The 21,675-nt window shown below is 64.8% G+C and overlaps 4 protein-coding genes across 6 annotated transcripts in view; 3 read left to right on the top strand and 1 right to left on the bottom strand.

Moving 5' to 3' along the window:
* EZH1 (enhancer of zeste 1 polycomb repressive complex 2 subunit) overlaps positions 1-1,507 on the top strand; it is an 11,914-nt gene extending 10,407 nt beyond the window's left edge. Inside the window, exons 18-19 of the mRNA XM_015651103.3 lie at positions 47-131; positions 241-1,507. Of these exons, the coding sequence (XP_015506589.1) occupies positions 47-131; positions 241-301 (146 nt within the window). The 3' untranslated portion in view covers positions 302-1,507. The remainder of the gene's footprint in view (positions 1-46; positions 132-240) is intronic.
* A 361-nt stretch (positions 1,508-1,868) lies between these two features.
* On the bottom strand, positions 1,869-10,317 carry CNTNAP1 (contactin associated protein 1). The gene is made up of 24 exons (XM_015651068.1): positions 10,181-10,317; positions 9,017-9,118; positions 8,649-8,842; positions 8,401-8,548; positions 8,017-8,220; positions 7,765-7,949; positions 7,534-7,677; positions 6,940-7,201; positions 6,712-6,861; positions 6,473-6,644; positions 6,290-6,396; positions 6,066-6,185; positions 5,735-5,938; positions 5,499-5,655; positions 5,254-5,381; positions 4,974-5,141; positions 4,679-4,897; positions 4,362-4,601; positions 4,050-4,286; positions 3,747-3,874; positions 3,543-3,636; positions 3,201-3,434; positions 3,031-3,078; positions 1,869-2,949 (listed from the first exon to the last, which is right to left on the bottom strand). The coding sequence occupies exons 1-24, from the start codon at positions 10,257-10,259 to the stop codon at positions 2,759-2,761; spliced, it is 3,915 nt and encodes a 1,304-aa protein (XP_015506554.1). The 5' UTR covers positions 10,260-10,317; the 3' UTR covers positions 1,869-2,758.
* Positions 10,318-10,890: 573 nt separating this feature from the next.
* CCR10 (C-C motif chemokine receptor 10) lies at positions 10,891-14,933 on the top strand. Its single transcript, XM_015651146.3, has 2 exons — positions 10,891-12,457; positions 13,411-14,933. The coding sequence occupies exons 1-2, from the start codon at positions 12,446-12,448 to the stop codon at positions 14,491-14,493; spliced, it is 1,095 nt and encodes a 364-aa protein (XP_015506632.1). The 5' UTR covers positions 10,891-12,445; the 3' UTR covers positions 14,494-14,933.
* A 1,649-nt stretch (positions 14,934-16,582) lies between these two features.
* PLEKHH3 (pleckstrin homology, MyTH4 and FERM domain containing H3) overlaps positions 16,583-21,675 on the top strand; it is a 7,043-nt gene continuing 1,950 nt past the window's right edge. For 2 of the 3 annotated variants that reach the window (XM_015651088.1, XM_015651087.1), the window contains exons 1-9: positions 16,583-16,804; positions 18,740-18,795; positions 19,452-19,540; positions 19,655-19,849; positions 20,029-20,186; positions 20,344-20,467; positions 20,668-20,965; positions 21,063-21,270; positions 21,501-21,637. In XM_015651088.1, coding sequence (XP_015506574.1) covers positions 16,652-16,804; positions 18,740-18,795; positions 19,452-19,540; positions 19,655-19,849; positions 20,029-20,186; positions 20,344-20,467; positions 20,668-20,965; positions 21,063-21,270; positions 21,501-21,637 — 1,418 coding nt within the window. In that variant the 5' untranslated portion in view covers positions 16,583-16,651. The remainder of the gene's footprint in view (positions 16,805-18,739; positions 18,796-19,451; positions 19,541-19,654; positions 19,850-20,028; positions 20,187-20,343; positions 20,468-20,667; positions 20,966-21,062; positions 21,271-21,500; positions 21,638-21,675) is intronic. The other variant, XM_015651089.1, reaches the window with a different exon arrangement.

Raw genomic sequence — 21,675 nt, 5'->3', positions numbered from 1 at the left:
TGTGTATCTCTGGTGTATCTCTGAAGTTGTGTACCTCTGGTTGCAGTTGTGATGGTGAACGGAGACCACCGGATTGGTATCTTTGCCAAGAGAGCCATCCAGGCAGGAGAGGAGCTCTTCTTTGACTACAGGTACCTTGGCCAGTGGGGACCTTGGGCTGCAGGGTTGACCCCACGCTCTGGGCAGGTTTGTGGGGAGCATGGGAGGTCATTCCTGCAGCCATGGCTTCCTGTCCTGTAGGTACAGCCAGGCAGATGCCCTGAAGTATGTCGGCATAGAGAGGGAGACGGACATCATCTGAGCTCCGGGGTGGTTCTGGCACACCTTGCTGCTGCACCTTGTAAGCAATGCCATGTTTGCTTCACGCTGACATGACTGCTGCTGTTCCTGCTGCTGTGTGTGTCACAAGTGCTACTTTCCATCCAGACACCAGAGAGACTCGGGGCAGGCGTGTAAGCAGCCCCTGGGCCATGGCTGTCCCAGGGTGGTATCCCCTCTGCCCCAGCTGGCTGGGAAACGGGAACTGCCCAGCTGTGGCTGGAGTGGCACCAAGGGATGCCTGGGGATGGGAGAGCAGCACTATGCAACATGATACTTTGAGTAGGGGTGCCACTGAGCTGGGTAGAGGATGATGTAACAGTCACTGCCTGTTCTGACCCAGGGGAGGCTTCTCAGAAACTTTCCTTGGGCTTTGTGTCCCCCTGGCCCTGGGAACAAAGGGGAAATATTCTCTGGCAGGGTGAGATTTAGCCTTGGCACCCCATGCAAAAAGGAAAGAAAAAAGCACTTTAAACTAATCCTCAGCTGGTGACTGGGCCCTGTATTTTGAGGTGGAGGGATTGCAGGCATCCCAGGTGTCCTGCATCCGTCAGTCCCTTTGCTGGGATGTTGCTCCAGGCCTGGGACGGGGCAGGCTGGATGGGGCCTGGGGTGACCTGAAGGTTGAGGCTGTCCCCTGAGAGCCACATATGCCACCAGCCTCCTGCCTGGCCTGGTGCTGGGTGCTGGGCTGTGTTACCCATGTCCAGGGCTGGGTTCCCAGGATGGCACGAGGAGCCTGGCTGAGCCCTGACCTGGCTCCAAGGCCCCAGCCTGCTCCCAGCTGTTTAGTCCAGGAACACACAGAGGTGCTGGGTTTGCTTGGGAGCCAAGCCCTCCCTGGCCCAGCCCTCACCGTGCTTTCCCAGTCCCCTGCCATGGCAGGCCAGGCTCTCTGTTTGTCCTTCCTGTTGTCCATGATGGGCCCCTGGAGCTTGGAGGTGTTTAGGTCTGTCTGGAGCAGTGCTTGTATCCCAGCACCTGCCTGAGCCTTGCTCCCTGCCACCTCCATCCGCCCAGCTCCTGCCAGCCCTGCTCTTGCCTAAGCGTCTTCTGCCACTTTGGCCATATCTGCACTATGCCAGGCTTGTGTCTGTGGTTTGTTGACGGTGAATAATGATAATAATAATGCACTTTAAATAACATGGCTTGTAGCCTTTGTCATAATAAAGTGGTAGCAAAGACCCTCCCCTGCTTGCTGGCCTCTGTTACCCTGGGCCTGTCCCCAAACTGTCCCCTGTGTGCTGGGCTCAGCCCGGCTGTCCCTGATGTGGCTCCCAGGGTCCAGGGGGAATCACAAGTGCCCCGGTGCTGCCAGCTGCCTCAATCACACTGGCTCAAGGTGGGAAGGGGGCAGAGGTGTGTGAGGGGGAGAACAGGACATGATGTGTGTGCAGGAGCAGCTGCACTGCCTCTAGCCCTGGCTCACTACACCCTGCATCTCACTCCAGGACAAGGAATTGCTGTTGTCAATGTGGTGCCTCCCTTGGTGCAGGCTGAGCCTGGCTGGGAGGAGAGGATCTGCCCAGGCTGCCAAGGTGAAGGCTGGGGAGTGTCAAACGCCATCATTCTGCCTTTATTTGATTATCTTCACATCTCATTCAAAGGAACAGACTTTTTAAAAATAAAGTGCCCAGTGGAGCCAGGCCTTTGGGTAGATAAATGCATATCTGTAACATTGTCTTACCACAACACAGCAAGTGAACAGGAGCTTTCCCTGGGCTGGAGGTAATCAGCAGGACTGGCACTTCATACAGAGAAGTAGCAAACTACAGACCACGTACCACGACACGCGGGACGTCACGCCCGCGGGAGCTTCCATTTGGTTTTTTATACAAACCGATAGAATAAAAAAACCAGAGTGTAGTAGAATATCCAGCAACAAAAATGGTAGAAAGGATCTGTACCTGATCTTATGAAAGCAGCATCTCAGCAAGGTGCGGTGGCGGCATGCGCGGCGCCGGTGTGGAGTATTGCTTGGCAGCCCGGCGGTGCGGGGCCGGTGCTCGTGGCTCTGCGTGGCGCTGGCGAAGCGAGCAAAGCAGCGGGTCATCTACGCGGGCAGCACTAACGGGCGGCAGCAGCCGGGTGCCCCGGCCAGAGGGAGGGTGGGTGCCGAGCCTGGGGCTCCCCGACAGAGGCCAGGCAGGATTTGGCAGCTGTAGAGGCAGCAGCCTGCCTCTGCCGTGGGGGCTGTCAGTGTGTCCGGGGCGAGCGAGGCCGGGGCTCGGCGGATCGTGGCCGCGCTCCGGGGGCCGGTCGGTGGCGGCCGTGGGGAGGAGGTGGCGCTCGGTCCGGTCCGGTCCGGTCCGGTCCGGTCAGTCTGAAGGCGGGTGTTGGCAGTTCAGGTGTGCTCGGCCTTTTGGTCCCGCGATGCTCGCTCATTCCCGGGCGGCTCCCGGGGCTGCGGGGCTGTGAGCCCATCCCACCCCCAGCCCCGCTAGTCCCCTCTCGGCTCCTCCAGGATCTGGGGCAGGTTCTGTTCCTTGCGTGCCGACGGTGCTTTGGTGGCACTGCCGTAATCCTGGATGGCCTTGGGCTCGTTGGTGTGGTAAGAGCCCTTGTAGCGGTGGTGGTAGAAGTAGAGCAGCACCAGCAGCCCTGCCATCAGCAGGAGCAGGAAGATCACGACTGCAGGGAAGAAACAGCAGTGAGGAGCTGTGGAGAGGCCGCAGGGCAGTGTCAGTGTGGAATAGCAGAGGCTTCACTTACACCCAATGATGATCCCAATCCAGCCGTCGTCGTGCACGTGGGGGAACTCTGCAGAGACAGAGTCAGCAGCTGAGCCCAGGCTGCAGCAAGGTCTCACGCTGGAGCTTCCCTTCTGCAGCTGGTGCTTGACAAGGGCTCCATCCCCACCAGGGTCCCACCACAGCACCCACCTGTGGCCATGTACCAGGGGTCCATCTCAGGAGGGATCAGGATGGTGCTGAGGGGGAGCATTGAGGCACAGCTCGACTCCACCAGTTCCCCCCGGATGCTGTAGGGCCGCAGAGGACTGGTGGGGTGGAAGATGGCTTTGAGGGGCACGAGGGTGTTGAATTTCACCCCTGAGAGGCAGCCTGAGAAGCCAGGTGTGTTGTAGCGCTGGATCTCGGGGTCAATCACGCCAGTCTCTGTGGGGCCACAGAAGGAGATTACTCATCCCTCTCAGAGGGCAAGGGCCATGCTGTGCAGAGGAGACCCCAGCATGGGACCCCGTCTGAGGGCAGAACCCAGCTCACCCATCACACGACCCAGGTAGAGGTTTTTGGGTGAGTCCAGCTTGCTGTCCACAAAGAGGGAAAACTGCTGCTCCATTATGGGGAGATAGTCCACCTGGGAGGTAAATGCATAGCATCAGTGCCTACAGAGCCACCCTGCCCATGGGCCCTCCCAGCCTGACCTGAAGCCCCCAGTCCCCACTGGGAGGACGCCCCAGCCCGAACCTGGGTGTAGAGTGTGCGGTGCAGGCGGGTGATGTTGACACGGTGGGGCCGCCCGTCCGTCACTGGCTTGTTGGTGAGGGTGAAGACATAGGGGCTGGTGCCCAGCTGGTAGCGCAGCTGTAGGCTCCCTGTGAGCAGCACAGGCTGTCAGCAGGGCTGGACCTCTCAGTGGGCACCTCCAGCCCGTCTATAGGGTTGGAAAGTGGCATCCAGAGAGAGGAGCATCCTGTGCAGCCTCAGCACCAGATAAGGGTCCCTGTGCAGGCTCTGGGTGAGACCCAGGGGAGAAGGCCCTGCCCTCACCATCATCCTTGATGAGCACGGCCATATAGTCCTTGACGAAAGTGCTGACGTAGAGCAGCACAGCGGGTGCTGAGGTGGTGCTGAAGCTGAAGCTGACCTCCTCACTGGTGAGGTTGTAGCCAGGCAGGGGCTGCCAGGGGCTGCTCACAATGCTGGCGAACTCACGGGCGGCGTACAGCGACATGGGCAGGATGTTGTACCGCACCCAGGTGCCCTCCTCGAAGTAGCCACCGATGTCTGTGGGAGAGCCTACGGGGTGAGGGGAGCGCCGGCTCCTCGGTCCCTCCCACCCCGCGGAGCACAGCCACTCACCGTGGTTACAGAAGGGCCCGCTGAAGGCGGAGATGCTGCAGTTGCAGGTGTAGTGGCTGTAGCGCTCGACGCAGAGCCCGCTGTTCTGGCAGGGCACCGGCGGGTCCTGGCAGTAGCCGGTGCAGTTGACCCGCACACCCTCGGTCTCGTTGGCTTTGCCCTCCAGGTTGAGCGTCACCCCGTTCATCCGCAGTGCCCGCAGGCACCCCAGGAACGGGCGCATCTTGTGCTCTGCTGCGCCTGCAGCGGGGCCAAGACTGAGTGCCCTGTGGCACCTGGGGACCCAGGGGTGCAGGGGCATGGCCAGGGGCTCTCACCGACGTAGAGGGGCCTGTCAAATTCCAGGCGGACGAAGCTCTGTGGGGGGAATGGCCGCACCACCCAGGGCAGCTTGTCCACCCGCAGCCGCGCCAGCTTGACATTGAGCTCAGCCTTCACCTGGTGCCACTCATCGTCATTCCAGGGTACCACCGACCGCACCGTCAGGTTCTCATCCCCATTCCCGATGTCAAATATAAATGCCACGTCCCTAGTGGCTGCAAGAACATGATGCTGAGAAGAAGCCCCAGTCCTTCTGCCCCCAACAACCCTGCACCCTCTGCCCCCCCGTACTGTTGAGCTCAATGCGGATGTAGTTTCGGTAGCCTGGGTTCTCCAGGAAGACTCCAGACTGGGCAGTGGTCTTGAAGTAGAAGGAGATGTCAAGGCTGTGGTTGGCCTGGAAGGTGGGGAAGATCAGGGCTGCACCCCTGTTGAAGGAGACGGTGTTCCAGGTGTTGCCTGTGGGGAGCAGGAGGGGCCGTGAGGATGGGCAGGGTCCCTCCATGTGGGACACCACAGGCAGGTGTAGGCACTCTGCAGGCAGGGATGTTCTGTGGGGCCGGTCACTTACGGTCTCCATAGCACCGTAGGGGCCCCAGAACGAACTGGGCTTCAGAGCCAGTGCGGTTGGTGTCTCCAACTACGACCTGGGTGACGGGCAGGTGGTCCACAAAGGTCAGCAGACCCTTGTCTGTCCTCCTGCAAATGTGAGCGCATCAGAGGGGCCATGAGGTGTTTCTGTCCCTTCGCCAGCCCACAGCCCTGTGACCCCCATCTGAGTGCCCCAGAGCCCCCCATGGCTCCTGTTCCCCTCACCAAATGGCATGGTCAGCATCACAGTTGCAGAAGTACTGGGGGTCAGCACAGTTCTTGTCCAGCCCGCAGGCGCAGCGCTGGATGCCCGGCTGCGAGCCCCCCCAGTAGTAGTGCCGCTCATCGTTCCGACCCATCCAGAAGCTGAAGGGCAGCCCGGCTGCAGGCACAGAGGAGGGTCAGGACACGGTTCTATGTCATGGCCCTGCAGCACAGCCCCCCTTTGTCCTGGCACTCACAGGGGGTGTTGAGCAGGCGGGAGTTGTAGCAGTGGAGCTCAATGCGCTGCTCGCAGTACTCAGAGGCATTGGCCAGGGCTGAGACCTCGGCCCAGGAGGCGTTCCAGTACTCCACGGCCCCCAGGTAGGGCTGGTCCACGCTGGAGCCCGTCACCCGCGTCGCGTAGTGACGGTTGTGCCGGATGATGGTCCACGCTCGGTCCTCTGCAGTGAAAGGGGAGCTTTAGGACTTGACCCCTAGGACACCCCTGCTCCCTGTATCCTGTTCCAGCTCCTTACACAGGTAAGGACTGGTTCCCAGAGGTCCCCTCTGCCCTCCTGCTACCCCCACCTCGGATGTCACAGTACACCGTGAAGGGCTTGAGTGGCCCGCTGCCATCTGGATCAATGGTGTAGTTGCCCGAGGTCTTCCCGCTGACCCGGTAAGCATCACAAGTTTCCTTGTAAAGGGCTGGAAGAGAAGAATGGGGTGGAAGTCAGTCAAGGGAGGCACCAGGCAGGGTTAGGGGCTGCAGTTGCCCCTGTTGTCCCTGACTCATGAGGCTCCAGACTCACATTTGTGGCAGGTCTCCCCCTTGTACCCCGTCAGGTCGCAGATGCACATGAAGTCATCCCAGGATTGGATACAGCGGCTGTCATGCTCACACAGGTTTGGGGTGCACCTGAGGGCACAGAGGGCTCCTGTCACAGCCCCCCAGTGCCACCCCTCCCAGGCAGCACCCTTGTCCCGGTCAATACCTGTCCGTGATTCCACAGACATTGAAGAACACGTTGTGGTACTGTGCCAGCCGGTGCTGTGCCAGCAGCTCCACGTCCACGGGCTGCATGTCTACGTTCAGCATCTGCAGGCAGCCGTGGAAAGCCGTCTGGTTTGACCGGCAGCCAGTGACTGAGGCTGGCTTGGGGCAGCCTGCAAGACAGATCGGGGTGAGCAGCCCTCAGGCACCGACTGTCCCAGACCCCACCCTGCTGCCCACCTCCGAAGAAGTACTGGCTGCCAGTGCGCAGCTGGAAGGGGTGCGCCACCCGAAACTCGGCACCATCATCATCGTCAATGGTCACCACAGCTGAGCCATCCCGGGCCACCAGGTGCACCGAGTGCCAGAAGCCATCGTTCAGGCGATGCCCTGTGTGGAGAGGAAGGTGCGTGGTGACGCTTCACTGCCAGACTGACCCTCCAGCCCCATGCTGGCTCCCCAGCCCACCTGCAGCAAACTCCAGCTTCTTCTTGCCGGGCTGGGCGATGGAGACGTTGACCTGCCCCTCACTCAGCACCATCTCGAGGGAGCCCAGGCGGTCAGCGAAGCCGGTGTAGAGCAGGAGCCCAACGGTGTCCCAGGAGCGGAAGCGGAAGCTGACGGCCAGGCGGTTCCTCCGGGGGATCCCCGGCACCCGCACGTAGTTGTTGATGCCAGCGAAGGTGATGGGGGTGGTCAGCTGGTCCTGGCAGTAGTGGCCCACGTTGCCCTGGGAGTGACCATGGGAGGGGTGAGGAAGGGAATGTTCCCATAGAGGGGAGGCCCTCTCACCCCCGCAGTCCTGGCCTCAATCATGCCCAATTGATCCCAATGCCTGGCAGAGCCAGGCGGGCGCCCCAGGCCAGGGACAACCTTGCACGGTCAATCTGGCACCGCTTGGCTGAGCACAGCCGCTGCCCGGCCCCGCGTCACCCCGCAGCGGGCAGGGAGCCTCGCCCCAGGGAAGGGGTTACCCCACAGTGGGGCTAAGGACACCCAGGAAAGGGATCTCCCACAGCAAGGGGAGGACTCCCAAAGAAGGGGCCACCCCCCAGGCTGGACCTCAAAGCGAATGTTGGGCCGCCGGTGCCGGGCCAGCTCAGCGATGTTGACCCCGTTGAACATGATGTTCTCCACACAGCCCCGGAAGTTTTGCCGGTAGGTGAGGTGCTGCTTGTCGTGGTCGATCACCCCTCCAAAGAATACCTGGGAGGCAGAGGGAGGGTGTCAGCCCCTCTCTCTGGAGGACACCACAGATCAACATCCTGGCAGCCCCCAGCCCAGTGCACCCACCTCAGTTTCGAGGTCAAGCTGGTCGAAGGTGCCACGGCAGCGGAAGCGCTTGACCTCTCCGTCCAGCGTCAGGTTGACGTAGTGGCCGAGACGCTCAATGTGCAATGAGTGCCAGTGCTGGTCATCCAGGAGGCTGCCCACCGCCACCGTTGTGTGGCCCTCACTGGCGTGCAGTGGGCTGCTGCCTGGGGAGGACCAGCATCAGCTGGTGGCCCCCTGGCCCCACGCCCCTGGTCCCTGGCCCCAGCTCACCTAAGCTGATGTGCAGGAGGAGCTGGGCCTGCTTGAGCTCCACTGTGATGTAGTCTCCCTGTGAGCCCTCCCCGTGCATCAGCACCCCATCCTGCTCCAGTGTCTTGAAGTTGAAGGAGATGTCATCCTCAAAGGTACTGACCCTCTTGGCTCGGAAGCGGTAGGAGATGGCATCGTCCCCATCAAAGTAGAGCACATGGGACCCTGGGGAGAGCAGAGCAGCCCCACCCATGTCACTGCCTGCAGCAGCAGGTGCCCTGGCACAGGCAACATGCCCTCTGCCATGGCTGTTTGGGCACAGCCCCCTCTGAGAGAGTTTTCCAGGTGTGCCAGAGCCAGGATCCCACCACACAGGGCTGCTGGAGCCCCTGGCCAGCTACTCACGGTAGGGGCAGCCATAGAGGCCCAGGCGCAGTCCAATCTTCCCACGCGGGTTCCAGGCCACCGGAATGATGCGAATGTATCGTGCAAGGATGGGGTAATGCAGGTCATGCCGCACCACCCCACTCTCATTCACGTTCCCAAAGAATGTCTGGGGATGAAGGGTCACTGTCAACACCTTGCTCCAGGCCAGGGGTCTCTATTCCCCTCAGAGGGCCCCCTCCCACGGGGTAGCCCGGGCTCCCCCCTACCCAGTTGCTGCCCTGCTGGAAGAAGGGTTTCCAGCTCGTAGGGTGGTCTCCATAGAGCACAATGTAGCGTGTGAGCCAGTCATAGGTGTTGAAGGTTCCCTGCGTGGCCACTGCGTTGATCCGGTGCTTTTGCATCAGGTCGATCTGGAGCCAGGGCTGCTTGTCCCGGGGGTCGGGGGACCAGCCGCTGGTGCCTGCGGGGGGAGAGCTCAGCGGCTCGGCTCCCGACTGAGCGGGAGCTGCTTGCTCGGCCCCACCACAGCACCTGATGGGACCCCTCAGCCCCACGAGAGGCGAAACCTGGCAAGGGACACCCCCTGCCCACCTCCCCTGCCCCTGCCCGCATCCCAGTTCCGCGGGGGACTCACTGTGCAGACGGGCGAAGCTGGCCGAGTAGAAGATGTTATATCTGGAGGAGGCACCGATGGAGTAGGAGTAAAGGGGAGCAACGAGCTCATCATAGCAGGGTCCTGAGGGGAGAATGGAGTTGGGAGCGGCCTCGGAGCACTGAGCTGGGCAGTGTCCCTGCGGGAGCTCCCCAGCCCTGCGGACCCTGAGGGCTCTGGGGACTCCGGCGGAGCGGCGGGCCCGCTTTGCTCTCCCCTCCCACTGCAGCGGAGCTGACACACCTCTGCGGGCCCCGGCGCCGGCACCAGCCGCCTCCGCACTGACGTGGGCGACGGGACCCCCCGTTCTGCCCCGCCCCGGCGGGGAACGATCCCTCGTGGGATCCCGGAGGATCCCGTGCAAGCCCTCGCGGCACCGGCAAAAGACCCTCCGGAGGGGCCGGGGTCCCGAACCTCTTTGAGGGTCCCCTACCGGGTCGGACGGAGCCTGGGGAGCCCAGGAGCATCCCGAGCTCTCACTGTAGGAACCGTGCTGCATCAAGCCCCAGTCCACCGCCCCCTGACTCTACAATCCCCTGTACCACCGCCCCCCGCCTCGATGCCCCTTCGCCCCGGCTCCGACGAAGGGGCCCTGGGCGCCGGCTCAGGGGGATGCGGGGAGCTGCCCGGTGCGACCGGAGCCTCGCCGATTCCCGTTCCCGAGCGGCTGCCCAGCCCCGGTATGGGCTCGGGCCCGGTGCAGCCCCGCGGCGGGTCCAGCCCGGCGGGTGGCGGAGCTGGCCGAGGTTCTGGCGGAGCCCAGCCGGTCGCACGGGGCGGCCCCGCTCTCCTCGGCATTCCGGGGCTTTCCGGATCCTCTGGGCGTCCCGGTTGCCCGGTTGTCCCGGGTCCCCAGAGGCTGCGGCCAGGCGCGGGGCCGCCGCCGGCGGGGGGGCTGCGGCGGGGCCGCCCCGGGCGGGGCGCGGTCGGGGGGAGAGCCCGGACGGCCGTGTCCGGCGGTGACCTTGGGAACGATGCGAACAGGGCAGCGGAGGACACCGAGAGATGCCGGGGGATGCCCGGGGAAGAAGGGGGGATGCCCGAGAGAACGGAGGATGCGGGAACCGCTCGAGGATGCGGGGACGGGGCGGCGGGCGCGGTCCCGCAGTGCGGAGCGGCCGCTCCCGGGACTGCGGCCCCACTTACGTGCGAGGCAACCGGGACCGGGGCGCAGGAAGCCGGCGCAGGCGGCGAGCAGGAGCCCGAGGAGACGGCGGGCGCCCATGCTGAGCGCCCCGAGCGCCCTCGGCGCCGCCGCTCCCGGTGCTGCAGCCGCGCGGCGGAGCGGGGCCGGCGGCTCCGCCCACGGGGCGGGAGGGAAGCCGGGCCGGGCCGGACCGGGCGCGGCGCAGAGCCCCGGCCACCCCCGCCGCACCCGCCGCCGCGCCCCCGGGAGATGCTCCGCCCGGGAGCCCGATTTCTCCGCTCCTCGGCACCGGAGCTGCCGGCCGCCCCGGGCTGCACCGGGACACGGCTCCTGTGGTGGGGTACGGGGGCACGGTGAGGCTGTGCAGAGCTCCCCGGGCACCCCCGGTCGGTTCCTAGGCGGTGCCTGGTCCTCGGCGCACCCCGAGCCTCCCCGTCCCTGCCCCTCTGCAGCCCCCCCGCAGCAGATGTGCTGGCGGCGGGTTGTAATCAAGCCGTGGATTAAGGCCTGCAGGTCTCGGGGTCGCTGCTCTCTCCAGTGGTGCAGAAGAAGGGATTTAGTTTGTATCTGCTCTCAACCACCCCCAGACGTCCACAGAGGGGTTGGGGGGGCTGGCGCCTGCCTGCCCTACATACACCTACAGACCCGCCGTGCTCCGTGTCCCCTGGCCCCGCAGGAGCAGGAGACCTCCTTTCCCAGGGCCCTCGAGCAGTCCCGAAGGACGGGGATGCCCCAGCAGCTGCTGGGTCCAGGCTGGCTCCAGGTGTGGAGCAGGAGCACGGCCAGGCAGTGCCCGGTGGCTCTGGACCTGGCAGGATGTGCCGGGCAGGGCTGCCCCGGGCAGGGCAGCACAGCCAGCTGCGGGCAGCCGGTGCTAAACCTCCCCCTGCCCAGGCAGAGCCCACACCACGGCTGGGGAGTGAGAGAGAATAGAAAGCCGCAGGTGCGGCAGAGATGTGGGACACCTGGCAGTGCACCAGGATTTCTGCTACCAGGAGCTAGAACCATATGCTGAGGACATTGGCACCTGCCCTCCTGTCCCCCAGACCCTGGCAGTGCTTCCAGGTCCATCCCCAGGAGAGGCACAGCCCACCTGGCCTTATCCTGACATCCTGGGGGGCTGCCTGCACTGGCCACAGCCCCACGTCCTGACCCTGTGCTGGGTCAGATCTGTGACAGCCCCAACAGGGACATGTAGAATGGCTGTAGGGCCAGCATTGGCCCAGGACCTTCCTCCCCCCCTTTCCCCAAGATGCAGGGGGCAGGAAAGCACCCCCAGAGCCAGCACAGGGCTGAGATCTGCAGTTAGCATCCCTGCACTGCAGAAAGGGGAAGAGAAACTCCAGGAAAGAGCCCTGGGGACCCTCTGGAGGCTGGGAGCACCTGTCTTCATCCAGGGTGAAGCAGCTCCACAGCCCCACAGCGAGCATCCAGGATCCTGTCTGGAGGCAGCAGGAGGGCCGAGGGCACAGTGGAGATAAGCCATGGCAAAGACAGCTGTAGCTGGGAGAAAGGGGGATTGAGGGATTATGGCCAGGAGCCCATCTAAGCTAGGGATCAATTTTCTCCCCCTCAGGGAGAGGAAAGTGGGGCCTCTACCCCACAGGAACTAATCTGCTTTTTAATGAGGAACTGGGAATTTTGTTGTCAACAACCAGCAACACGCATGCCCGGTGCTGCAGGGATGCATTGCCAGGTTGGGACCCCTGGGTGAGTGCTATGCCCTGCATCAGCAGCCACCCCAGCTTCTGGAAACACCATGTTTACCACCAGGAAAAGATGATCCTAGACCAGGCAGGGCTCTGCCGATCCTGCTGGAGGATCATCCTGCCTGTCCCCAGCTCAGCACCAGCCAACAACAGCCCCCACTTCATTCATTGGCTCCATTCTCTCTGTCCTGCAGGAGCCAACAATAGCCCTGGGGTGGGCTGGGGGTTCCTGCTTGTGCTGGATGCCCTTGGGCAGACCCTGCTCCCCTGGCTGGGTGCTCCTGGGTTTGACCTGCACACCTGCATGACAGAGACTGAGCAGAGCTGCTATTTCTGTCCTGAGCATGCAGATGTAAAAGACACACCAAGTTAAAGGTTCAGGACTGGCTCCAAAGTGGGGTCGCACCTGCCACCTTGCCTTCCTCCCCAGGGCTGGGCCTGTGTTCTGCTCCGTTCTCGGTATCGAGAGCAGCACGTGGTCAAACCACAGGTTACAGAGTGCTGAGACACCAAGAGCTTCAGACCCACCGGCCAGGGGAAAGGCTCTGCTGTGCAATGACGGAGCAGGTGAGGGGGCAGCAGGGTGAGGGGTTTGCTTGGGAGCCAGACAGAATTCCCCCCATCACTGGCTTTCCTTAGGTTTTTTTAGGTAGTTTTCTTGTGAGCCCTGTGGGTTTAGACTGATAGGCAAAACCCTGGGGAATCAGGGCAGTGCCTGGTGCTCCAGGCCCCTGGGGCTAGAGGAGCTGCTGGAGAATCAACCTGCCCTGGCACTGGCTTCTGATCCCACCTGTGGCCTCAGAGCAATTGAGGGGTGAAGCTCAGCTGCCTGGGCACGCTGACAGGGGCCAGAGTGAAATTGCTGTTGTGAGGTTATTGTGAGTCAGAGTGTCAGATCCTGATCTCCAGGTAAGTGGGGTCCCAGTGGAGATACCAGTGCCAGGCTGGAGCACTGTCCTGCTGCCCCAGAGCAGGGCTGAGCAGCTGGGAGGTGGGAGCACTATGCTCAACTGCCTGCAACCTGTGTGAGGCAGGAGCTCCCTGTCTGGGAGCAGGACCAGGCAGTGCAAGGCTGTGCCCACACTGGGGTCTCCAGGGTGGTGCATGGGGGCTTTGGGCACCTGGGGATGCTGGTGTGGATCCCCAAGATTCAATAGCCCAGGGCAGCTAGGGCCATAGGCTGGGTGTTGAGCCCCAGAGCGGTTCCCCAGGTGCAGGGTTAGTTCATGGGACACAGTGCTGTGCTCAGGATGCCATGGCTGGGGTCATGTCCCTCTGCCAGCTCTGCATTGCAGACGGCTGCTGGGGAAGCGTGGTCACTCTTGCAATGACTGAGCACGCTGCTGCGGGGTGTGAGACGGAAACAAACTCCACGCGTGGGGCCAGGGACCGGGGGCTGCGGTACACCCGGGCTCCCGGTGGTGAGGCTGGGTGGAGAAGGGCTGCCTTGGGTGTGGTTCTGCACCTCGTGGCCGGGCCACGACTGCCGAGCCCTCCTCACTCAGCCTCCCTGTGCACAGGTAACTTCCAGCCCCGTCTCAACAGAGCTGATGGCCACCACTGACTTCTACCCCTGGGAGGACGGGTACTCGGGCGAGTCCGGCATGTTGCCTGAGCTCTGTGAGAAGCAGGCAGTGCAGGGCTTCGCCCGCACCTTCCAGCCTGCCGTGTATCTGCTGCTCTCACTGCTGGGCACAGTGGGGAACGGGCTGGTGCTGCTCACACACACCCGCTACCGCCAGGTACACAGTGTCACCGATGTCTGCCTCCTGCACCTCGCTCTGTCTGACCTCCTGCTGCTCCTGACGCTGCCCTTCGCCATCACCGACACGCTGCAGGGCTGGTCCCCAGGCACAGCCGCCTGCAAGGCGCTGCAGGGTCTCTACGCCCTCAACTTCTACAGCGGCTTCTTCTTCCTCACCTGCATCAGCGTGGATCGCTATGTGGCCATTGTGCGGGTGCCGGCTGCCTGCCGCCTGCGCCCACGAGCTCGCCGCCACGGCTGGCTGACGGCAGGGCTGGCGTGGCTGCTGGCCCTGCTGCTAGCCCTGCCCCAGTTCATCTACAGCCAGGCAGAGCAGCACCAGGATCTCCGGCTCTGTCGTGTCGTCTTCCCCCGTGGGGTCTCACGGGCAGCCCGGGGAGCCACCAACCTGGTGCAGGTGGTGCTTGGTTTCCTGGTGCCCTTCCTGGTGATGGCGAGCTGCTACGCAGCCGTGGCACGGACACTGCTGGCGGCCCGCGGTGCCCAGCCCCACCGGGCGCTGCGAGTGCTGCTGGCCCTCGTGCTGGTGTTCGTGGCCCTGCAGCTGCCCCACAGCCTGATGGTGCTGCTGGACGCGGCCGAGCTGCTGGCCAGCTGGGAGATGAGCTGCGCCCAGAGCCGCCGCAAGGACCTGGCGCTGCTGGTCACCGGCGGGCTGGCGTACCTGCGCTGCTGCCTCAACCCCCTGCTCTACGCCTTCCTCGGCCAGCGCTTCCGCCGGGAGCTGTGGCTGCTCGCCAGCGACGCCGGCTGTGTGGGGTCCCTCGACCCGCCCTGCTCCGGCTGCCCCAGTCCCCGGCGGCGGACATCGCTCTCCAGCTGCCTGGATGTGGTGTAGGAGCACAGCGGCCAGGGAGGGGAGCAGCCGGGTTCGGTCCCTCCGCGACTGCCCGGGGACAGCCCCGTCCTGCACGGACCTGCCCCGGGTCCACGGGCAGCACCGGACAATCCGCACGGCACCCGCACACGCCTGGGCAGAGGGAAGAGCAGCCCAGCAGCGCCTGCATGCCCTGCCAGTGCCTTCACTGCCCGGCGACACGCCGGGCTGCGGTCTCTGCAATGTCGTGCGTGTTTCGGGGCCACCCCGCAATGTCGCGGGTGTCGCGGGCCATGCGATGTTTCACATGCTCTGGGGGTCCGGGCGGTGCCGGCGAGCCGGGTCGGTGGGTGCAACACTGGGGCCAGGCAGGCAGCTGGTTCCCACTCTCACAATAAACCCCGAACGAGTCCCGGTGGGCGAGCACAGTCTCCGTGGGGGCCGACGCTGTCCTGGGTGGGTTTTGTGGGGCCGGGGGCTGCTCCTTGGCCACCGGCACTGGCGGGCGGTGCCTGCAGGAGGCAGCAGAAGCTCGCGTTTCCTGGCCGCCCTCTCCTCGTCCCCGCCGCTGCAGGGACGGGGAGCCCCCGGACAGGGAACAGCAGAGTCCCCCCCGGATAAACCGTCCTTGGGTCCTGCACCCCAGGGCGGGGTCAGAGGGACGTTTGTCTCCCCTCCTTACTCCCCCCACCAGCTCCTCTGCCACGGCACATCCCGGCCCGGGGGCTCTCCAGCACCTGGGCGCTGCGCTGGGGCTGGCCCGGCCCGGACACGTGGCGACCAACACATGACCACGGGCTAGGACACGGCGAGCGACACATGTCCCACGGGCTGGCACATGGTGCCGGGGCCGGGCAGTGTCGCACTCACCAGGCCAGAGCCGGGAGCAGGACTGGGCTTGGCTGGGGTGCAGCTGCTCGTGGAGCAGAGCTGGGCATGCAGAGAAGCACCTCCCGGTCCTGCCGGGGCTGGAGGCTCTTCCTGCTCACCCCCTGCTCTGTTTGGGATTAGCCCAGGGCTCGAGTGGAAGAAGCCATTCCAGAAGCTTCACCTACTGCTGGGCCAGAAACAGGTTACTGCTGGCTCAGCAGCCTCAGAGGCGAGCTGATGTGCCTCTGTGCCCCACAGCCCTCGGTGGGACCAAGAGCCAGATTCGGGCAGCTCTTGGCCAGACAGCACAGCTGCCCCTGCTGCCCTCCCAGCCTGTGGTCTCGGGTGGTCCTGCTCCAGTCCTCCGCTGCCCCCATAGCTGGTGGGCTCTGCTCGATGCCCGTGACTGCCCTGGCTGCACAGCCGGCCCCACACCAGGGGCTCAGCCCCAAGCAGAATCCAGAGCAGGCTGCGTGGGAAGGGAGCTGGCAGCCGGAGCTTCCTGCCTGCGCATCCCAGCACCCAAGCTCACAGGGACGGCGGTGACCCAACAGCTGCAGCAAAGCCAGAGCCTTAACTCTTGGGGCTTCGGGAGTGGGGCCGGGGCCTGGACGCTGCCACAGCACCCATGGTTTGAAGGTGCCGTAGACCCTCTGCCACTGGGCAGAGCCTGGGGCTGAGCTGCGCCACAGTTGTGGCACTGGGTGTGACCCCACCATGAACGCCTTCAACCAGCTCCTCTGTGGAAAGGCGCTACGAGGGCCTGCAGGACAAGCCTGCCTGGGCACGGTGCCCTCCTGCCCACGGTGCCCTCCTGCCCGAGCACAGAGCCCACGGTGCTGCCCGCCGGCACAACCTTGGCACCGCAGCGGGCTGAGTCGCCATGCTGGGACGGGCGCCAGTGTTGCGGCACGCAGGAGCCAGGGCAGCGCCTGATGCGGGTGCCGCGGGGCAGGGCAGGGGCCCGGGGCCGGGGCCGGTGCCCACACCGGCTGCAGGCGGTGCTCAGTGACGGTGCCCCGTCAGGAGCCGAGGGTAGTCGGTGCACCCCGCCGGCGGTGGCTCCGGAGCACCGGCCCCACGGCAGCCCGGCCCGCGCTGCCCCCGCCCCGCAGCTGACGCAGCGGCGGCCCCGCCGCCCCGGGCAGCAGCTCCGCCCCGGGCCGCGCTCGGCGATTGGCGGCGCCCGGTGACGCGCGGCCCGGCCCGCCCGGGGCGGCGGCGGGGCCGGCGGCCGGTGCGCGGGGCGGGCGGGCGGCGGGCCGGTCCCGTCGCGTCCCGGTGCCGTCCCGTCGGTGTCGGCGGGGCGATGCCGTTCCCGGGCGGGCTGTGGTGGCTGCTGTGCTGTCGACGGGGCTTCACGCTGCTGCGGCGGGACTACGGCGAGGCGGAGCGGGAGGCGGACGGCGAGGCCGAAGAGGAGGAGGAGGCGTCCTTCGAGCTCCGCGCCCAGGGAGACCAGGTGGGGCCGGCACCGGCTCTGGGACGGCCAGAGGGACGAGCACAGCCGAGCCGCCGGGGTGGTCCCGCTGGATGCGGGGTGGGTCGTTCCGGCGGCTGCGGTGCCGCAGCCCGGGGAAGGCTCCGGGCGGGCGCGGTGGTCCCGGGCCCGCGGGACAGGGCCCCCCGTCACCGGAGCCGCTGCCGGCCGGGTGCTGGCCGGTGCTCCTGCCCGCTTCGGCCTCGCTGTCCGCTCCTCAGGACTGGGAGCTCCCGTGCCAGACCCGTGCCAGACCCACGGCGGCCCGGTGCCCCGCAGTGCCCCGCCGGAGCGGGCCGGGGCTGTCCCGGGAGCACGTGCCGGGCGCGGAGAGCGGGCCTGGATCTCCCCTCTCCGGCTGCTTCCTCTCTGGAGGGAAACGGAGCGGCGGAAACCGGTGCTTCCTCCGGCCGGGCTGCGTGCGCGGCGGCTGATAGCGCGGGGTGCGGGGGCAGCCCCGGCTACCGGGGGCTCCCGTCTGTCCCGGCCGTCTCCTGCACCAAGGGCCGTGGGGCCGAGTCCCAGCCCGGACTCCAGGGGTGCCGGGCATGGTGTCCGCCTGGTCCCGCTTGCTGTGGCCCCTCTCTGCTGCCCACTGAAGGGGCTGCAGCGCGGTCCTGGCTGTGCAGGGCTGGGGGAAGCCCTACGCTGTCGGTCCCTTAGCAGCAGGTCCCCTTTCCCAGTAGTGCCAGCACCGTGGGACAGTGGGAAGTGGGGGCAGTGACAGGGCTGGAGCTGGGCCCTCTGGGAACTGGTGGCAGTGCCAAGGGCACAACTGTGTCAGGAACCGTCTTTGGGCTTCCCACATCCCACGAGCCGCACTGGCTCCGGGCTGGCGTGGGCGACTGGTGACGCCAGCTCCCCCGAGAGCCCTTTGCTGTGGCCAGGGGGTCCTTGGAAAGCCACAGTGTCGACCGCCCCTTCGTGGGAGCGTGGGAGCAGCTACCCTGGCCCTGCCGCCGCAGCTTCTCTCCTGTTTATTTATATCCCTGAGAAGGAGCCGGCTGCCACTGCTGCCTCCTCTGGACTGCCCGCAAGAAACCAGGCACTGCCTCGGTGCCTGCAGCCCTGAGGAGTGCGTGAGGCCCTCCCCAGCCTCGGCAGTGGGACAGTGTCTGGAGGTGCTGGCGCTGTGCAGGGCTGCCATCATTCTGTGACAGGTGCCCTTAATGCCACAGGTCAGTGGTGTCTGGCCCTGCCCCACAGCACGACCATACCTGCGGCGGCTCCCCCCTCCCTGTCACTATTTTTAGCGTCTGTCTCTTTTCCTCGGTGTTGCGTGCTCTGGCCTGTCGTGCCTCTAGCTGCCCTGTTGTGCTGCAGCTGGCAGGAGCTCCCGTGCGTCTCCCAGGACAGCATTGCTGGTGCATCCATGTCCCCGCACCCCTCTCCGCTGGGCACCCTGCCCGACCCGGTGCCTGCCTGTGCCTGGGCTCTGCCTCGTGTCCCAGCGTGTGTGCCAGGGCTGTCACGTGCATGGCACTGTCCATGTCAAGTTGTGCTGCTTGAGGAGGAACTGACCCTGTCCTGCTGCAGGGCCAGGGACTTCCCAGTGCTGCGTCCCACCGCCGCGGGCAGGAAGTCAGCGGCCCCATTACAATGGGACTTTGTGCCGTAAGCGTATTACTCAGCACTGACCTTGTGCAATTCTGCACGGTATTCAGCCAGCCGGGTCAGCTGAGGACACACGGCCAGCGCGCCCGCCGGCTGCCCCCGCACCCGGGGTGTCCCAGCTGCAGCCCTGCTTCTTGCCGTGGCCTTGTGGGTGCCAGGGCTCCTCTGCCCCATGGCAGCAGGGTGTGAGCCCGTCTCTCTGGGCCCAGAGCTGGGTTGATAAGGAGGCAGACAGTCATGGTGGGAGATGGCCAGGGGTGCCAGGTAATGACCATGGGGCTGAGATGTCTCCTTCCTCCGCAGGGATCTCTGGAGGTGAGCCTGAGCCAGCCCACCCGTAGCAGCAGTGGCTCGGAGCGGTGAGTGATCCCCTGCTGCATTGTGTCCCTTGTGTGGTGCTGCAGGAGCTGAGGGACTGGCATGTTGTGGGAGGTTGTCCTGGTGCTGGCATGTGCTGAACCATCCTGCCCACAGAGCTAGCACCAGGCTGTGCTGCCCTGTCAGGTAGAGCAGGGAGTGGCAGAGCCGGGACTGCCGTGCTTGTCCCCATCCCTGGCGCATCCTCAGGCATGTCTCCATCCCCCTGCCGTGCCGGATAGCTTAACTGCCACAGGCTTAGCTGATGGGGCTGTGCATGACTCTTCTGTGCCAGGGGGCTCTGCCAGGCTGTGCCCATCAGCAGAGGCTGTGCCCTGGGGTGGTCGGTGCTGAGGAAGACGGGCAGCCGGGGCACAGGGGCCTGCTCTCTCCCTGTACTCGCAGTACTGACACTGCTGCCAACATTCCTTCCTGGTTGTTCATTTTCCGAATTCCTTGGCAGGGCCAAGACTGCAAACAGCTTATTTTTAGCCGGGGTCATTTGCACCCAATGACTCTGCCGCGTTCCCACCGCAGGGCTGTGGGGTGCCCAGAGCCCCTTGGGACCCAGCTCATCCCAGTCCCCAGGCCAGCTCCCTGCTCAGGGGCTGTGGGAGACCCCCACGGGTACCTGAGCTCAGCCCCATGTTGTCCTCAGGTCCCTGCTTGTTGCAGAGGAGATGCGCAGCCTCATCGTGGAGAAAGGCCCAGGGCCAGTGGAGGATGACCCTGATGCTCTTGTGAAAGGTGGGATTGTGCCCCAGCTGCCCCAGAGGGATGGTCAGACCTGTGCAGACCCTTCCCTGTGCTGAGAAGCCGGTGGGGTTGACGTCAGTGAGGGCTGAGGGTTCCCTTTTCCAGGCTGGCTGCAGCGGGAGATGCGGGGCTGCATGAAGACCCCCTGGATCCGTCCTCGGAAGTACTGGTTCGTGCTGACCCCTGATTCCCTGGACTACTACAGCAGCAACGAGAAGGGGGCCAGGCGGCTGGGCTCCCTGGTGCTCACCAGCCTCTGCTCTGTGCTCTGGCCAGACAAGCAGCTCTACAAGGAGACAGGTGACGTGCCCATGCCCCTTGGCCGGGCTGTGTCTTCCCAGCCCCTTGTGCCCTGTGTTACCCTCCCAGTCCCGAGGGCCTCTTTTGCCCAGAGGAGGAGCTGTGCTGAGCCCTGGGGTGCTGAGCCAGCCTGGCTGTGGCTTGGTGTGACAGTGAGTGAGTGGGTCTGTCCCTTGCAGGCTACTGGAGCGTGACAGTGTTTGGCAGGAAGCATTGCTACCGCCTGTACACGGAGCACCTCAACGAGGCCGTGCGCTGGGTGTGCGCTGTGCAGAAGGTCATTGACAGCAAAGCGCCTGTCCAGACGCCCACCCAGCTGCTCATGCGTGATGTGGAGGTCAGCCCATGGCACCAGGCTGCCCATGCCCACAGCTGTAGGCAACGCTGGGATGGATGTTTGGGGCTTTGCGTGCCCCAGGGTGGTGGTGGGGGTCTGTCCAGGCACTGGGCCAGGTGACCCCTCTGCAGCTGCTGCTATTGCTTTGCCCCCCCAGGAGCACAGAGACAGCCCCGAGGTTCTGGAGCAGATCTATCGTTGCAACCCCATCCTGCGCTACACCAGTGGCCCCCTCTACGCTCCCCTGCTGCCCTTCCCCTACGGCAGCCTGGACCAAAGTGGTGAGGGGCAGGTGGGGGGCACAGAGTTGGGTCCTACGCTCTAGGCTGGCAGCAATGATGGCAGGGCTGGACGCTGTGCGGGGTGGGTGGGCACTGGGCTGGGGCCTGGCTGGCCCTGGGTGTGAGGACAGTGCCCAGCTGATGATGGCCAGGGTGCTGGGGATGACCATGGGGCTGTTAACCCTCATCCCATCCCGCAGCCCCCGGCCCCCGCAGCTACACCACGCTGCGCGACGAGGCTGTGAAGCTCTTCAACTCGCTGCAGCAGCTGGAGTCAGAGCGGGACCCGGTGCCGCTGATGCAGGGTGTCCTGCAGACCTGCCTGGACCTGCCCCCGCTGGTGGATGAGATTTACTGCCAGCTGGTGAAGCAGACTACGGAGCCGCCGGCGCCGGGTGGGCAGGGCGACCTGCACTACTGGCAGCTCCTCACCTGCATGAGCTGCACCTTCCTGCCCTCCCCGCCTGTCCTGCGCTTCCTGCGCTTCCACCTGGACAGGTGAGTGCCAGGGGTGCCAGCTGTCACCAGGGAGCTCGCCAGCTGCTGGGCACCCCTCTGATCAGTGCCACCCTGATCCTCCTGGCATTTCTTGCAGGACAGAGATCCGTTTCCCTGCCTCGGAGATGGCCAAGTACTCCTGTTTCATCCGGGAGGCGTTGGGAAAGACGAAGGGGAGGGAGTGCGTGCCCTCTCTGGAGGAGATCCTGGTGCTGATGCAGCGGCAAGAGATGATCTGCACAGTGCACTGCCCTGGGGCACCCTCCTGCAGCGTGGCCATCAGTTCCCACACCACGGCTGAGGAGGTGAGGGGTTATGGCTGTGCCAGGCAGGGGGCTGGGGACATTTCGGTGCACAGGGTTGGGTGGGCAGTGTGCCACAGCAGATGAGCAGGGTCTCTCCCAGCTGAGCCACGGTGGAGAGGGGCCAGGGGCTGTCTGCCTTTGCCCACCATGACCTGTCTGTGTCCCTTTGCAGCCCTGAGTGCCGTGGCCAGGAACATGTGGTCACCATCGGTTGCCTTTGTCTCGCCCAGGTGGCCCAGGAACTTGTGTCACGCCTGGGGCTGTCCCAGAGCCCCAACCTCTTTGCGCTCTACGAGCAGTCCCGGCGACGGGAGCAGCCAGTGGGCAGTGCCACACTGCTGGCTGATGTCCTCACCAGGTTTGAAAAGTAAATGTCGTGTTCTGCTGCCTGTGGAGGAGAGGGGC

This window comes from Parus major, chromosome 27, assembly GCF_001522545.3.
Source record: "Parus major isolate Abel chromosome 27, Parus_major1.1, whole genome shotgun sequence".
Taxonomy (NCBI): domain Eukaryota; kingdom Metazoa; phylum Chordata; class Aves; order Passeriformes; family Paridae; genus Parus; species Parus major.
This window is presented reverse-complemented; position numbering and strand designations above follow the sequence as displayed.

What these genes read in the sequence shown, in the direction of transcription:
- CNTNAP1 (XM_015651068.1), bottom strand. Translation starts at nt 10,259, where the DNA reads ATGGGCGCCCGCCGTCTCCTCGGGCTCCTGCTCGCCGCCTGCGCCGGC. An exon ending in GGGGGAGACCTGCCACAAAT is followed by an intron (nt 6,186 to 6,289) that starts GTGAGTCTGGAG and finishes CTTCTCTTCCAG; the next exon opens with CCCTTTACAAGGAAACTTGT. An exon ending in CCGCCTGCTCAACACCCCCT is followed by an intron (nt 5,656 to 5,734) that starts GTGAGTGCCAGG and finishes CTGTGCCTGCAG; the next exon opens with CCGGGCTGCCCTTCAGCTTC.